This window comes from Pezoporus flaviventris, unplaced genomic scaffold (assembly GCF_033815535.1).
Source record: "Pezoporus flaviventris isolate CSIRO_AGI_PZ_B2104156 unplaced genomic scaffold, CSIRO_AGI_Pfla_v1 ptg000006l, whole genome shotgun sequence".
Lineage (NCBI taxonomy): Eukaryota > Metazoa > Chordata > Aves > Psittaciformes > Psittacidae > Pezoporus > Pezoporus flaviventris.
In genome coordinates this window covers 21,436,327-21,452,758 of record NW_026892554.1, presented here as the reverse complement: position 1 = coordinate 21,452,758, position 16,432 = coordinate 21,436,327, and the positions used below count along the sequence as shown (strand labels likewise).

General features: G+C 54.2%; 1 protein-coding gene across 2 annotated transcripts; it reads right to left on the bottom strand.

The window, feature by feature from the left end:
• Positions 1-45: 45 nt before the first annotated feature.
• SNX1 (sorting nexin 1) lies at positions 46-15,811 on the bottom strand. 2 transcript variants are annotated; one of them, XM_061447392.1, is made up of 15 exons: positions 15,648-15,811; positions 11,658-11,760; positions 10,614-10,747; positions 9,490-9,556; positions 8,289-8,332; positions 7,170-7,311; positions 6,588-6,666; positions 5,812-5,887; positions 4,054-4,167; positions 3,824-3,929; positions 3,035-3,240; positions 1,668-1,811; positions 1,242-1,322; positions 728-799; positions 46-462 (listed from the first exon to the last, which is right to left on the bottom strand). In XM_061447392.1, the coding sequence occupies exons 1-15, from the start codon at positions 15,792-15,794 to the stop codon at positions 412-414; spliced, it is 1,566 nt and encodes a 521-aa protein (XP_061303376.1). In that variant the 5' UTR covers positions 15,795-15,811; the 3' UTR covers positions 46-411. The 2 variants fall into 2 exon arrangements, with proteins under 2 accessions (XP_061303376.1, XP_061303377.1); XM_061447393.1 differs by having other exon boundaries at positions 3,824-3,917.
• Positions 15,812-16,432: the final 621 nt, after the last annotated feature.

Genomic DNA, 16,432 nt, shown 5'->3' with positions numbered 1-16,432 from the left:
ACCGTTACGGCTCCCGGGCACGGCCGCAACCACCCGGAGCCGGTGTGCCCTGATAGAAGTTTTATTACAGAAGTTAACAGCGCTGCAGGGTAAGATAATCATTAGAGTCCTAACCCAGCCTGAAAAATATACATTTCACACAGAATGTTCCACCCCTGCTGCAGGTCTGGTCTCAAAGCAGGAAACTGGATTCTCTTCAGTAAGAAAATATATGTTGCTAAATGAAAAATATACAGTTAGAAGAGTTACTGGCTCGCAAGCTGCTTGTCCAGGGGTTAAACCTCTACCAGCTCCGGAGTGTTGAACGAGGATTTGTTCACGTGTAAAAGAGGAAGAGGTATAGTGCATATAAAAAAAAACAAAAAACAACCAAAAAAAAAGGCAAATCCCAGGCTTGCTCTTGTGCTCCTGTTAGGAAATGGCCTTGGCCTCGGGGAGGAACGCTTCCCAGTACTTCACCAGCTGCAAGAGGAGAGACAGCACAGTCAGGAGCCTGCAGGGTTTTGCCAGCACAGCTCGAGCCGAGAGAGAGCTGAGAAGCATGGGGTGGGGGAAGAGAAGCCCCTCCACAGGGCACAGCCTCCCCAGAGGCATCCAGGGGGGTGCAAGGCTTGTATCTGCCCCTGCTCCAGCCCACGGGGGCTCATCCCTCCCCTCACCCAGGGACAGGATGCACCCGCAGTGGGGTTCACACTGAGCTGAGCTTCAAGAGGTAAAACCCACTCACCTGCTGCTGAGAGTTTAGTAACGTCTCAAGGTATTTTGTGACGTGGTTTCTGAAGTCCTTGGATTTCTCTTTCTGCAAGAGACAGGCACAAGGAGTCAGCGCAAGGCCAAATGCATCACCAAACAAACCCCTCCAGCTTCTGAGGGGGAAGGAGAAACCACCAGGGTTTCCCTGTCCCTCCTGGGGCACCACAGAGACCAGCCCAAGAGTTTGAGATGTCGAGCATGAAGCTCCTCTCCGGTCACAGCCTCTTGGCTCAGGGGCTCTCTGCGCACCCACCTTCATTTCAAAGGGTCTGCTTCTCACACAGAAACCTCCCCGTGGCCAAACGCCACCAGCCCTGCCCGGAGCAGCGATGCCACAACCGGGATGTGGCCAGATTTACAGACGCTGCCAACCGCTGCGCTGGGAGCAGGGTCAGGAGCCCAGGGACCCTCGCCTCATGTTCCCAGCCAAGGCACACCAAGGCCAGGCAGGTGGAGGGCTGCAGGCTGAGAGCAGGGGCCAAACCTACCTCAAACCGTATCACTTCCTTGCGGATGACGGCAGAAATCCGTTCGAAGTCCCTTTCGTACTGTGTGACACGAGACTCCCACTGCAGAGAGAGGAAGCATGCGGCCGTCTGCAGGGCAGGGGACGTGAAGAACCTCTCGCTGCCCTCTCTAAGCAGTTCTGTACTCATGACTGTGAGAGAGGCTCTGCCAGAGCAAAGCTCGGCGTTCCTGGCCCTCACCCTCGCAGCAAGCTGCTTCCTGGCTTGCTGTGAGCAAACCACAGGAGGTGGGACACAAGCAGCCCCTCCTGAGGCTTCCTGCAGGGCTTGCTCAAGGCTGGCTTATCTCTTGATGCACACTTGGCAAGAGTTACCCATCCCTTCAGCACCGGGGCAGAGCACAGAGGGAAGGAGCTGAGCAGAGACCCAGAGCACCCCAGTCCCTACCTCCGTGATCTCATCCTTGGCCTGCTGCAGCTTGTCGGGTTTGTTGGCCCACAGCAGCCTGGCCTCCATCTCCCTCTTCTTCTGCAGCATGGTCTGGGCATCCTGCCACCGCTGCCAGGTCTTCATGCGCTGGTCAAAGGCTCCCTGCAAGGAAGGAGCAGGGACTGAGCTCTGCTTCATCAAGCGAGGTCCTGGGCTCTCCTCTGTGTAACTCAACCTGAGCCAGAACACGCACTGCTCTATAAGGTGCAACATCAACCAACTTGTGCCTCAGGAACAGCTTTGGGGCCTCTCTCCACACAGGGGTTTGCCCACCAGCCCGAGGGTTTGGCAGGAGCCACTGAAGAGCTCCAGCCACATGCAGGGTCCAGTGCAAGCCTGGACAGGCCTGAGGCCACCCATGAGCTGGCAGCACCCCAAGCACAATGTCTGGCACAGCCCCAAGCTCTGCTGGGGGCCCACTTCAATCCTGCCATGAGGGGCAGTGAGGGGCTGCCTCTGCCCACCCCACATTGGATCTCTAGCAGCAGCTCACAGACACCCATCAGGAGGCCAGATGACCTTAAGCAGTCCTGCAAATCACGAGTCCAAGCAAGGAAAACCCCATGAAGCATCTGAATGCATCCAGCCAGATTGTGGGGAAGAGCTAGAAAAGCAAAAGCAGTGTCCCAGTGTCCCAACAGCCTGGTCAGAAGGACAGAGCAGCCACGAGGCAGGTAAAGTCTGAGGGCTCCTTACCAGAACACCCCAGCCTTACACCTCCAGCACTACGGGAGGTCTTGGCCCTGCTCTGGAGCACCCACCACACCTCCCAGTACAGGCTGGCAGACCAAAGAGGCTTGTGCCTACTCATGAGGCTGCATTCTGGCCTCTGCAGCCTCTGGAAACAACTGCAGAGACACAGGACATGTTTGGGGCAGGAAGGAGTCAGCCTCCAGCTCACTTGGGAGCTGTTTCTTTCAGCCCTCAGCACACTGGGCAGGCTGCAGGCTCAAAGACTCAAACTCTCCCCCAGCAAATCTATTTGCAACACTCAGATCAGAGGTTACCAGCTCAGCCCCTCTGCAGTAGCCAGAGTTTTCACCTCCAGAAGGGTTGAGGCCACCTGCAAGCCATGAGCTTGCTGCACAACTCCCCCTGGAGAGCAGCAGCACAGTAAGGCCTCACCTACCTCACTTTTCCAATCTAACCACTCCAACACATCCACAGCTGGACAAGCAGCAAGTTTTCCCTCTGCCTGGATAGGTCAGAAGCATGACATGCCCTGTGCTTGAATTCAGAAGACCAGCTAGCTGCCCTCTGGCACACCAAAGTCTAAGGTCAGGACCAGGAGCAGAGCCTAGGGCTTGCCCCAAAGGAGTGCTCACCCTTACAACCGAAAGCAGGCGGATGTAGTCTCCCAGGAGCTCAGCCAGGAGGAAGAAGTCATTGTTAGCCTGTTCGTGGTGCAGCTGCTCAATCTTCTCTTCCACCTCAGCCAGCTGGGACAGTGCCCGGGACAGGGCTGTGTTGTCCTCTGAGCTCCCCAGCATGGCCAGGCTCTTTGCAAACTGGGCTGTGTTCAATGCTAGCTCTAGTGAAGGAAACAAGAGTCAACAACAGGGCCTCACTTCCTCAGGTGCTCTGCAAGCCAAGCCCCAGCCTAGAGGTCAGCCCTAGCAGCTGCTCTGCTGTAGCCCCAGGAGATGTGGGCTGGAAGAGCCAGCACCATCTCCGTCAGAGCCAGCAGCTCCTGCAGCACAGTGGGAGGAGGGCTGGGAAACTCCAGCCAGGGAGGAGAAGGGAAGCAGCAGAGTGGGAGGACAAGGCAGAGCTTTGCAGAAGTCAGCCAAAACATGCAGGGGAAGAAAACATCCCCACTCCCTGCCAGAGGACAGCTTGGAATTGGTAGGAACATCAGCTCTGCTCAGGTTTGCTACTGCAGCCTCATCCAGCAGGACACTCACACCGACACCAACATCCTAAACTGGTAGGGCTGGGCAGAAGAGGTGGGATTACTGTTCTACTTATCTCCCATGATAAAGAGACAGGGAGTTCTTAACAAGGCAGCTCTGTGGTATCTCCTCAGAAGTGCCTCCTGGGACACCTGCACACCAGTGCAGGTCAGGTTTAACTGCTACAGGCCAAGCTTCAGCTCAAGCAGGGGGGCTTGTCACCTTTCCTGTGGTTCACCAGTGTCTCCACCACAGCGTGCAGCTTCCGGAGCCGCTGGTCCTCACACTCCACCTCCTGCAGCTTCTCCTCAAACCACTGAAACGAATCCAAGAGCTGATTCCCACACATGGCACCGCTGTGGGGCTTTCCTGGCATCTCCCACCCAAAGCTCGCTCTGGCACACAGCTCCAGAGAGAGGACAAGGACAGCCCAGAGGTGTCCTAACACTTACTATGTCCGATTCATTCATCTTGATGGTCATTTTACTGACAGCATCTGTAGCTTTGTTGAACATCTTCAGTATTCCTGCTCCACTCAGGGCCTGGGTCCCCACTGCTCTTGGTAGCTATAAAAAAACAGAAATAGTTTGCTTTGCCAGGAGACAGAAACAGCTTAGACAGCAGCCACCACATCATTCTCCCTTGTGGGTCCCTTGACGGACAGGGCTTCTCTGCACACAGCTCCTGCAAAGGATCAGCCAGACACTGCCTCAGCAGTGGCAAAGCCCACACAACATTCCCAATAACGGGACTGGAGTAGTTTACAAACAGATGAGGAGCTCCTAAGTGTTACACTGTATGCGGGGTCTGCCTGTTCTGCTTGGCTGAAGTAACACAGATCTGTAGGAACCAGCCACACTACTGAACTGAGGGCTGTAAGAGCTGCCACAGGCACACAGGCACGTAGCAGAGCTGGGAAATATTCTACACCAACCACAACTACTTTCCAGGGAGAGTTGAAGCTGCCCAGCAGCAAAGTGAGGTGTTTCCATGATGCCTGCTCCTACACCAGAGCTCCAGCACAGCATTAGCACTGCAGTCACTCAGGCCAAGGCTCCTCCAAGGCTGAGCCTCTTGAAGAATGACTTCTCCACATCAGGCATGCAGATGGGGCATGGTCACACTTCCCACTGAGGAGCAGGCACCACACCAGCCACATGTTTCAGCAGGAAGCCAGCTCTCCCACAGCATCCGAGCATCAGGACGCCCCTCATCTCCAAAGAGCAGGCTACACTGCTGTCATGGGTTTCAGAGAGCAAAGACCACCCGTGCCCTCAACACAAACCCCCACCACAATGGATGCAAACAAGGCCGAAGCTCTTTGTGAGTGTGCAGTGCTCAGACAAGAAGGAAGTTCTGTTGTATTCACATCGCATGGCAGGGGTTTGGTAGCAGGGGGCTGCAGGGGTGGCTTCTGTGAGAAGCTGCTGGAAGCTTCTCCCATGTCCAATAGAGCCAATGCCAACAGCTCCAAGACAGACCCAACACTGGTCAAGGCCAAGCCCATCAGTGACACTGGCAGTGCATGATAATATATTTAAGGTGGAAAAGTTGCTCTGCAACAGAAACTGCAGCCAGAGAGGAGAATCTGTGAGAACTCTGCAGACACCAAGGCTGGGCAGAAGCTCATGGAGGCCTGTCTCCTGTAGGAAGGACCCCACTCTAAAGCGGGGGAAGAGTGTGAGGAGTCCTTCCCTGGGGAGGAAGGGGCAGCAGTGACAACATGCAGCGAACTAATCACAACCCCTATTCTTCATTCCCCTGCACCATTATGGGGGAAAAAAAAAAGAGAATTCAGGAGTAAAGTTAAACCTGGGAAGAAGGGAGGGATGGGGGGAAGGCACTTTAAGATCTGGTTTTACTGCTCATAATTCTGCTCCAATTTGATTGGCAATAAATTCATTTTCCTCAAGTTGGATATGTTCTGCCCATGTTGAGTTATCTCCCTGTCCTCAGCTCAGCACACCAGCTTTTATATGTTCTCTCCCCTGTCCAGCTGAGGAGGGCAGTGACAGCAGCTTTGGTGGGCACATGGCATCCAGTCAGGGTCAACCCACCATATCTGTTATCACTATCGCTGGCTAAGAGCTCTTACAGAGTTTTGCTGCTTCTCACTGAGCTTTGAAGCATCATGGCTCATTGACTGGTTATGTACCGGTTTCTTCTGCACTTCCAAGATACTTGGAGCTACATTATTGCGCACTACTGACCTCCTCCTTTTCCAAGAACTCCCGGACGTCTGGGTCCTGCAGCATTGTTGGGTGGCTGACCACCCTCCGGAGGTACCTGTGCAGAGGAACATGCCAAGAGTCACTTTGGTGGTAACAAACCTGGCTCCAAGCCACCACGAGTCACAACACGCTGCTTGTTCAACCTGGAACAGCAGTCTGGGAGCTGCTCTCCTTCACCCACCAGGAGTCCTACCTCTCTGTGGACTTCAGTGGGACCAGCCTGCAAGACCAGCCCTGCCAGACCTTTGATTAATAGTTCCTATAGTGAGAAATTTACTGGATCTGCCAAGTGATCAAGATCCAGCCTTACATCTTTAACAGCTTGAACAGATCTTTCAGAGGCTGCAGCTGGAGGGGATCAGCACCCCAGTACTAACTACAACAGGCAACACAGAGCAAAGGCCACTTGTGGCTGTGTAATCAAGGTGCAAGCTAGAGATCAAGTTGTTTCTCACCTGCTCTGCACTGTTCGTACAATTACTTCACATTTTTTGGCTCCTGAGACAGCTCAGTTTGCTCCCTGCATTGTCAGTGGAGTTTGGCCAGATTTAGACCAAACACCAGCAGAGGCTTTTGAAGCAGGAGATTGTTTTACAGAGTCAAAGCAACTCTCTGCAGCTGCAACTCTTCAACAGCTTCCAATGTGCCCCAAGCCTAGAAGCTTTTCTCACATAGTGGGAATGTGCAGCCAGTCTGACCTTTCAGAGGTCCCTTGCTTGGCTCAGGCAGGAGGGAAAAGCTGTTGGGGTCTGTACCTCTCTAGAGCAGCCCGTCTTTTCTCTAGGAACTCTGCGGAGGAGGAATCTTCCTTCCCAACTTTCACTTTGGTCATTCCTAGCACAGAAGGAAGACACAAATTACTGAGCTGCTTCACACTTGACACACAAGGTAGCATGGTTTGTCACAAGTTACGGGCTATCAGGGTGACAGCAGGAGAGGCATTTTACAACAGGAATTAGACCTTGCATCAGCAAGAGCTACTTGGAAATTTAAAATCTGTTTATACCTAACAGCTAGCAGAAGTAGACATGCAGGAGAGGCAAAGCAATGCCAGGCAAGACTGGAAGGGTTACAGCTGCACCCAAGTGGACAGCACAGAGCAGAAGGCTTTACTCTACATCAAGCAGGTGCGGAAGCACCTGCAAACCCAAACGAGGCTTTAAGCTCAGAGCTCCAAGTATGGAACCAGAGCTTTGTCTGTACCACAGAAGTCAGATTATTTTCCATAGCTGCTTCCCATGGCTGCTGTGCAGCTTCCCTCTCAGCTCTGAGACTGCAGGCAGGTCTGGCCTTCAGGCACAAAGCTCACCATTGGAAGGACCGGCTCCCCCACTCACCTATGAGACTCTTCTCAGGCGGCGGAGGGACGATGAACCCATTCTGGGCATGCTTCTCAGACAGCTTCTCATAGAGACCCAGGAAATCACTGAACCTCCTTTTCACTGAGAACTGCTTGCTCCTGAACATTGGCATGCTCGTCTGGGGGAAGAGACAGGACTCGGGTCAGACTCACCCAGGGAAGCTGGCCCCTGCATGCACAGCCTTGCTTGCTCTACCTGCTGTCACTTCTGGCAATGAAGGACAGCTTGAGCTCTGCAAGGTGTGAGCAATGAAGAGAGCAAACTTCAGCCTAGGTTTTCAGCAGCTTACCTCCTAGCAGTTCTCCTTGGCCCAAGCAGCAGTATTAATGCCACTAAACAATAGAGCAGCTACTACTGCAGCCACAGGCTGCTGGGTGAGCCCTGCCTATTGCCTAATCCCATCATCCCTGCTCCACACAGGAACAGGGACTGCTGTCATGTCACACTTGCTCACCTTAAGACTACAGGGGACACCAGTGGCTTTTGACTATTTAGAGAGCAGGACCAGAGACTAACAAGTCCCCCTCATGCACCATCAGCTTCAGACCACAGGATGCCTGCAGCCCAGCAGCTGCTGTACAGACATTAGGAGCAACCTTTCGCAGAGCTCAGAGCAGCACCTCAAAGCTCCAAGGAGGGCAGCAGCTGCAGAAGGATCCATTTCTTGACTAGCACAGGATGGCAGGTCCTGACATGAAGCACCAGCAGCTCTTCAGCGAGAGCTGAGTTCAGGTTGGCTTAATCTGACACTACCATCACCACTGAACCTTTAGCAACAGCCCCAGCACCTGGAGCTCTCCCAGACAGATGTCATTCCTGCTGCTCACTCCCAGTGATGAACATCGGTATCAGCCAGGACAGCAAAGAGGTAACTAGCTGTAAAAAACAGTCTCCTTTCAAATAGATTCAAAACCCTATTTCTCAGCTAGGCTCATCCTTTGATCTCCAGGGGTGGATTACAACTCCTGAATCCATGTAACAAGGTGCTCAGACCTCCGGTGTATTTAGGTCACCACTGGCTTGCCTAAGAACAGACAGTCTGGCTGCCTTGGGAAGATAAAGGCACCCATGTCAGGTGCTATGAATTAGACATACCTGTGTTGACACTTTGTAGGCTACGTAGGCATTCATACCATCCCCTGTGGAAAACAGGAACAAGGCATCAGTATCACAAGATCAGCATCATCTGAATGCAAAGCACAAGGCTCCTGCAGTCTCCTGGCCTTCGCCTGCCTCACTGGTTCTGATCTTCAGCCTGATAGAGCCCCGAATCCTCACACAGGCAGCATCTCACTGCAGGACCTGGACTCCTGCCCGCTAGGCATTTCCCCACCCTGACTGCTGAGGCCTCCTTTTCCTTCCTAAGGCAGCCAACACTGACAATCGGGGACTTGTTACACTGACAGCGTTTGGGCTGACTCTACACATCTGCTCAGCACACAACAATTCGGTGGCTGTGCAGCACATGAAGCGGCCTATTGAGAGGGTGCAGGTTCAGGCAGCCCCTGGCTGCATGTGGCTAGATTCGGAAACATCACACGCAGTTTTCTGCGGCTAACACAGAAATACCCTTGTTTACCTGGTAGTTCAGCTGAAGGGCACTCTCAGAGGTCTGCTGCTGCCCTTAGGATAGCTCTGATTCACAAGTCAGTGTACCTCCCAGTTCCAGAGATCACAAGATGGAGCGAGAGCAAACTGCCACTTGTGAGGCTGCTCCACTGGCTGGGATCAGATGTTACCCTGGGCTCTCTGCATCCCGGGGACTGCCACATAGCTGGCCAGGTTCCTCTGACCCCCACTTTCAGAGAGAAACCCTCTTGCATCTCAGTTTGAAGCCAGAGCTGCTTCCCTGGCAAGCACAGCTGCTAGGGAAGGTGCCAGAGCACAGAATAATTTAGGACATCTAGATGTAGGTGAAGGCAATTTTGCCTCCCCCTTGCCAGCTGCACACAGGACAGTGCTGCCTGGAGGTCAAGTCAAGTTGGTCACCACAGTTCCAGACACCAAGATCTGCTACTGCAAGCAACATATTTCACCTTCCCAAAAACTGCCTTTGAGGTCCCTGTCTTTCCGGAACCTGCTCCTGGTTTCAGGAGCATTTGCGTGCTTTGTGCAGCTTCATTTCTTCTACCTGTTGGAAGAAGTTTTGGAGAAGCTACTCCAGGATCAAGTTTGCACTTGCAGACACAGCTCAAAAGCTGGAGCTGTGGCATGTGGAGACGACAGCTGCATTTGGTCCTACTGCCAAGCTTGGCTTCTCTAACTGTGCCTCACTGTGCAGCAGGACAGCACTCACCAACTTTCTCTGGGTCACTCACTCCTACAGTCAGCTCAAATTTGTCCTCCTGCTCCTCTTCTTCCAGCTGTTTGAAGTAAACACAGGAAGACAGCAAGTTAAAGCTGGAAAGTCAGGCTTCAAACCACGAAGTCACATACATTATAGGGAGCTTGTCACGCTACAAAGACATCTTCGGCTTTTCTGTCTGGCTAAGACCACTCTAAAGTCCTGGAGCTTCTCACTTGTGTCCAGGCTACATATTTCAAGGATCTCAAACTGGGTTTGCTTTACTACACCACTGTCTGCACAGACTGATGTACAAACTGCTCAGCCCCAAGGTGAAACTCCAGAGTCCAGCCTGAGCGCTTTGCAAGAGAGTTCCCTTTAAGCTCTTCTACATCACAATTTCAGTTCTCACTTGAAACAGCATCAGATACTGAACCTATGCAGAAGTTGTACTGTGCAGGCACAGGGGGGTGGAGAGTCAGGATAGCAACAGGCAGACCAAGGCTGAACGGGTCTTTTCATCATGCCCTGCACTTAAACCAGTCTGTAGCCAACCTGAGACACTACTGATGGTACTGCAGAGTCCAGTTTCCTGAGCTTGGGGGTGCTTGGGGCAGAAAAGGAGCAATTTCCTTGTCTCCAAAATAGTTTCAGTCTCTCCACAGAAAAAAAAAAACAACCAGATTTAGGCCAAGCACCATTTGATTAAATGGGCTTGGCAACCAGATTACAAACTCTGCTTAGAGACCCTGTACTCTCATGTCACCCACGAGACTCTTTCAAAAACACGGACGAGAGTTGGCACACCATTTGCCCCATCTTTAGCAATACAGTGTGCTAGAGGTCAGAGTCACTGCTCAGAACCTCAGGACTGGAGCAGGCACTTGCTCTGTGAGCTTTGGAAGCAGTTCTGCATCACCACATGAGCAACAATGCCATCAGCCTGGTCTGAACCCCACTTCAGTAGTATCAGTCCCAGGCTGATGGCCCAAGATGCAAGCCAGGGCATCCAATACAGCAATTACATTGATTGCATCATTTAAGATGCATGTTTACAACTAAGTAAACAGACAGGTTCCTGCCAATTACAGTCTGAAACCAGCAGGGCAAGTTGGAAAGCTCAGAGCAATTCTCACCTCCTCATAGCTCTTTGGAGAGTTTCTAGAAGAGCTTGCAGCTACTTCTAATGAGGGGGCAGGATTGGATGCTTTGGCCAGTTCCTTCTTCTGGTTGTTTTGCGTGCTGTCTAGAGACAACTCTACAGTGGCATCTGTCAAGACAAGTTTGCAAAGGTCAGCCTCTCTACTTTGGAGTTCTGAAAAGGTAATTTTGATATATCAGAGACAAGCATGAGATCTAGGGAGTAACAACAGTCTTATTTAGAAAAAAAAAAATAGAAATCTATAGGGATGCCACCTGTAAGCACTGGGAAAAGCATAACTTAGTGCATCTCCATTCCAGTAAGAGTATTTGGTCAATCCTGCTGGAGAACATTAAGCTAATGCAATAAACTGGAATGAGGCAGGCATCACCTCCTTGCTGTGTGCTAGAGGAGCTGCACACTCTAACAGCCAAAGCCAAGCTGGCTCCTACACGGCACACAGGCCAGCCTGGAAGGCTGGCTCCTTCCCAGGACATTTCCCCACCCAGAGGAAGTATAGCCTTCCACCTGTTAGCAAGTATCTCCAGAATTGACCTCCCTGCTGGAGGTGTCCCACCATGCCAGGGTTGGGAACAGCCTGACCCTCCTTGTTTTCCCCTGCTGAGGGGTGTTCTGTTTCCTGTTCCTTGGGAACAGCCATGTCTCTACTGAAAATGCTTCCTCCACCTGCACAGAGGGAGGAGAAGGTAGAGAACAAAAGCCTTTTAACTCTGACAGACACTCACCGCCTTACAGCTTAGGCAACAAAACTAAATCAAACCCCATTTTTAATCCTCTTCAGCTTCAAAACAGTTAATCCAACTGCATGATTATGCCAGAGACCTGGAAAAGGCTACTCCGACCTTCCCAAAAATACCATCAGAGCTCAATGCTTCCAGAGCAGACTGGAACACGAGCTGGAGATAAGGACCCGAGATAGCCCAGAAATATCCATGACCCACATACCAGACTTAAAAGCAGATCTCCCCAGGTTTACAGTTCAGAAAGCCCCATCAAACACCCAGAGATACAGACTCACCGGCAAACAAGTCCTGATCATCTTGCTCTACACGAACCCCATTCTCTTTGGAAGCGCTGCTCACAGGGAGAAGAGATTCCCTTTTCGGAGCCATGGGCTTGCTCTGGAAGAGAATTAAAAGCACATAGACAAGAGGCTATTTACACTGAGGAATGGAAGCTGGAGGAGCAAACAGCTCACCTTCCTAGCCACTGCCACACAGGGTCACTACTGTGTGAGCAGAGTGAGAGGACATCAGACTGCTTCCCTTCCACCCATGCTCTCTGCCAGCAAGGCTGCACTGAGGCATGCCTGCCATTAAGGACACCAAGAGTCACATCAAACTTCAGAGCCAGTTTCCCCCTGATGCTGAGCAGAGCAGGAGCAGCCAGCAGGTCACTGAGATGTGCTAGGTCATTGGGACATGCCAGCCCACAGGCAGAGAGCCACAGCCCCAGTCCTTCCACTACAGGTGTCAAGAGCAGCAGGCAGCTGAGTGCACCAGAGTGTTCCTGTTCAGAACACCCACAACACACCCGGCCATGCCACTTGCAGGCAGTGACGTGCACACCAGCACTAATGCTACATCAAGGCAGGTGGGCAGCACTAAGGAGCCTCTGAGCTAACCCACAGTGAGTAGTGAGCATACTGCCAGCAGGAGATCCCTTCCCTTGGGAAAGCCAAGCCATCAGTCGCTGGCAGCAGAGCCAAAGGCAAGACACCAGGGACCACAGAAGCCTTGTCAGCAGCTTAACTTGTGTGGCAGCTCAACCACTACCATGAGCAGAGCTGCCCTTCCCCAGAGGGCTGGTTCTGGCCTGCTTTAATGGAGCAGCCCCCTTCCATGTGGTCCAGCAGAGCTCACATACTCCACTGCCCTGGCACCTTCATGGGGCCAGAACATCTACACCACCACTCACAGCTGGACCAAAGCCGGGCATGGCCCTCTGTATTTTGCAACCAAGTCTTGCACATCATGCTTTGCAATCCAAAGCTCATGCTCCCCTTGTACAGCTTGGCCGGGACAAGCCAGCCCTGAGCCCCAGGGCCAGGACTTACCACACAGCTGATCCTGCCACAGCAAACAGCCCCTTGGCACGTAACTTCACTGGCCCGGGGGGGGGGGGGGGGGGGGGGGGGGAATCCTGGCTACTGGAAGCAGGCATGGGAACAAGGCGAAACTCCACTCAAAAGCCTGCACACCAACCAGTCCACCACACCAGAAGGTAGAGCTATTTCTGCAGCAAGCACTATGGGAGCCAGCATCACAAATCCTCCCTCGGTTTGGAGGCAGACAAGCAAGAACCAGGCAGCAAGAGCTGTTCTCAAATGTCTCTGCAGAGAACAGAGCAGGTCTTTGACAGCCAGTAAATGGAGCACTATCAGCAGTGAGTCCAAACCAACAGGCTCCTTTGGCACTTCCTTCTGCAATGAAGCATCAGTTCCCACTACTCCTGAAGGAATAAATGAGTGGGCTCGAGTCTTTTGAGTACATAAACCACCAGTGACATTAGATGGTGAGTGCTCCTATATTTTAGGGTATTTTCCTGGAGAAGAAAGCTGGGACATAACTACATCTGCTAGTGACAGAGAGTGGGGAGCAGAGGCATCCATGTCAAACACATCACCCGGACCCATCCCCAGGCACCTTCAGCACACCCAAGTCAATGAGAGTGCTACCACCACCAGTGACCCACATTAGGGACACCTGTAGGTCTCATTCAGATCCTCTGCTTCTACAGCTCTTCAAGCTGGTAAAAAAACCCAACCCACTCCACACAGACAAGGCAGGGTGGGCTCTGAAGTTTCCCTAATGACTCCCCAGCTCCCACATGCAGACACAAGCTATCTGCTTTCCTACCAGGACAGCTTCTCAGTCTGCCTTAAGTTCAGCTCCTAGGCCTGTGAATGCACCACACTGTTCCTACTTCTCCATCTGCCACTACAAAAGAGGCACAGCCCCTTCCAGCTCAGCTCACAACACTCCCCCTGCCATCCCCGAGGGTTGATTTAGCACACCCCAACCACCACATGTGCAGGCAGAAATTCACTAGGTCCTGCAGCAACAGCCTGATGCTTACAACAAGGGCTCAGGGAGCTGACCCTTGAGGGCATCCCTGCAGAAGACTGTGGTCACACATGGATCCAACCTTCATCAATAGATGAGGTCCAGCTCAGCACTTGTGCCTGACCCAAGCACCTCTTTGCTGGCTATTGTACAAGGGCTAATGCTGCCAAGCCACCTGGACACTGCCAGCCGGGTGGATGGGCCTCACCAGCCCCCTGCTTCCCACAGTGTTTTGCTAATGCTCAAGGGCAGACAGACAAGCAAAGCCATGAGGTCGCACAGGAGAGCCAACTCTTAGTTATAACAGTTGCTTCAACAATACTAAACACCAGATAAGCTGCTTTAGCTCAAGAGGCTCCAGCTTCAGCAGAGGAACACTTTATTTGCATGAAAGCCCATGGCAGCTGGCGCTCATCTGCAGGGGCTGCAAAGCAGCAACACCTACTACATCTTCCAGGTCTTCAACAAAGAAAGGTCCTGAGAAGTTCAAGACCATGCCAGCCAGACACACCAGCATCTTCCTCTTGCAACACCAGGGCTGCACTTTTCCATGGTATTTTCACTGTTGCTTTGCCCAGACCAAGTCTTTTTGAGACCAAGTCTCAAAAAGAGCTTTATCCTCTCAAGCTCACACAGGGCAGAATCTACCCACATCTCCCCAGATCTGCCTTGTGCCCTGCTTCTGCGTGAGCACAGCTCACAGGCACCAGGGCAGCACCAGGCAGGTGTCTGGAGAGCCTCCTGCCAGAGTCACCATCTCAGGCCCTGCTGGCAGGAGCAGGCTGGACAGAGCCTGGGTAAGGCCAACAGAAGCTCAGTATCAGCCCTTGCAGGGGTCAACTTGACCTGCCTCAGCCTGCAGAGCTTCTGGCTGCACAGCAGCTGGCTGAGAGGGATTCAGCTTGGGAAAGCACCAGCCAGTGTCTGAAATCCCCTCCTGTCTGCTGATCACTGACTGGAGCAAATGCTGGCGCAGCTGGCATGGGTTAATGCCAACAGCCTTCAACAACATGGGTTTGTGCACAGGAGACAATAGAAAGAAAAGGTGCTGAAACATCTCACCATTCACACCTCCACCTTCAGCAGGGAATTCATACAACACCACAGCAACCTGCTTCACTGAACAAGTACCACCAACCCTTCCTACAATCGCAGTTGTGCCAGCACAAGGCAAGAGAGGTCACTGAGGTATTCACGAGCCTCTTCACCACAAGCAAGGGAGGTCAGAAGTCCCCAGCCCTCTTACCCTCACTGCACGGAGGGGTTCATCACCCAACACAAAACTGAGGGCAGCAAACACCACATCAGCCACACCAGCACCCTCTGAATGTTGAGGGGCCAAGAACTGATGCCAGGGGAAGGCAGACAGGGCTGTGAAGCCTCACCAACTGCCCAGCAAAGCCCCGGAGGTGCAACTAACAGCAAAACACCAGCGATGAAGCCTGCTTGGGAGTCACTCAACACTGACCCAGGTGGGTACCGAGAAGCAGGGAGCTTCCCCCAGCGCCGTGCAGAGCCATCTTGACCCTGAAGGGCTCCTTCGGGGCACTTGGGCTCTGCAGGACAGGCATGCTGTAAGCGGTTTATAACGGGGGGAAGCGCGGAGCAGCCTGGCAGGAGCCCTTTCGCAGCCCCACAGCCCACTGCAACCCTGGGGCACTGCCTCGACCGTGACCCAGGGCGCCTGAGGTGCTCTGGGGAGGGAGGAGATCAGGGCCTCCGGTCGGGAACAAGAGCCACGGACACCGACACCCCCTGCTCCCTTTCACTCCGGGGAGGTTCGCAGAGCTTTCCCCGTCTTTTAACCAAGCCCGGCGGCCCCCTCGCCGCTGCCTGCAGGGCCCGGGCCACTCTGCAGGGCCCGGCGCCGGAGTCACCCCCTCACAACCGCCCCAGGCCGGGCCTGCCCCCGGCGCGTCCCCCTTGCCCCTGCCCGCACTCACGGTGCCGGTGAAGATGTCCTCGCCCTCCGAGTCGCTGTCGCCCCCCCCCGGCGCGTCGCCATCGCCGCCGCTGGAGCCGCGGGGCTCGGGGAAGGGCGGGGGCACGCGTCCGGCTGGGGACGGGGAGCGGGAGCCGCCCGACGCCATGTCCGCGCCGCCGCTTCCGCTTGCGACCGCCGCGCCGGAAGTCACGGCAGCCGCCTTAACCCGCTGGGGCGGGGCCGGGGGGCAGGGCGGCCTTCGGATTGGGCTGTACCTCTGAGTGCCCCGCCCTCCACGCCAGCGGGAGCCAATGAGCGCCGCCGCTTTCCTCCCCTGGCAGGCGTCTCTGCTTCCCCATGGAAACGGCCACGAGCCCGGCGGGGGAGTGCGCCGTTCCACCGGGGCGGGGTGGAGGGGGGGGGAGTGGGTGTCCCTGTGTCTGTTCCCCCCCCGCGGGCAGTGGGCGAGCCCAGGCCTGAGGGCATGGCCGCGAGGCGCAGCAGCCGGGGTCCCCCCCGGTGCCCCCGCCGAGGCACCGCCATCCCTCGGCCCTCACCCGGCCCTCGGTGCCTGCGATGTCCCAGCCGGAATAGCCGCGGCCCTTCCCGTGCCCCGGCCACCCTCCCCGCGGGCCCCTCCGCGCACCGGCAGGGGCGGCTCAGAGGTGGTGGGGAGCAGCTCAGGAGCGGCAGCGCTGCCGCAGAGCCCCGCGGTTCCTCCCGGAGCACGCAGTAACAAGCCTTGTGCAAGCCCTAAACGTTCTTCCCAGCACCGCGGGATGAGCCCCTGCACCCAAAGACAGC

Excerpts from the sequence above, each read along its gene's own strand:
- SNX1 (XM_061447392.1), bottom strand. The coding sequence starts at position 15,794 with ATGGCGTCGGGCGGCTCCCGCTCCCCGTCCCCAGCCGGACGCGTGCCC. Across the intron at positions 11,761-15,647 it reads AGGACATCTTCACCGGCACC|AGCAAGCCCATGGCTCCGAA; the intron begins GTGAGTGCGGGC and ends ATTCTCTTCCAG. Across the intron at positions 4,168-5,811 it reads AGTTCTTGGAAAAGGAGGAG|CTACCAAGAGCAGTGGGGAC; the intron begins GTCAGTAGTGCG and ends GTTTTTTTATAG.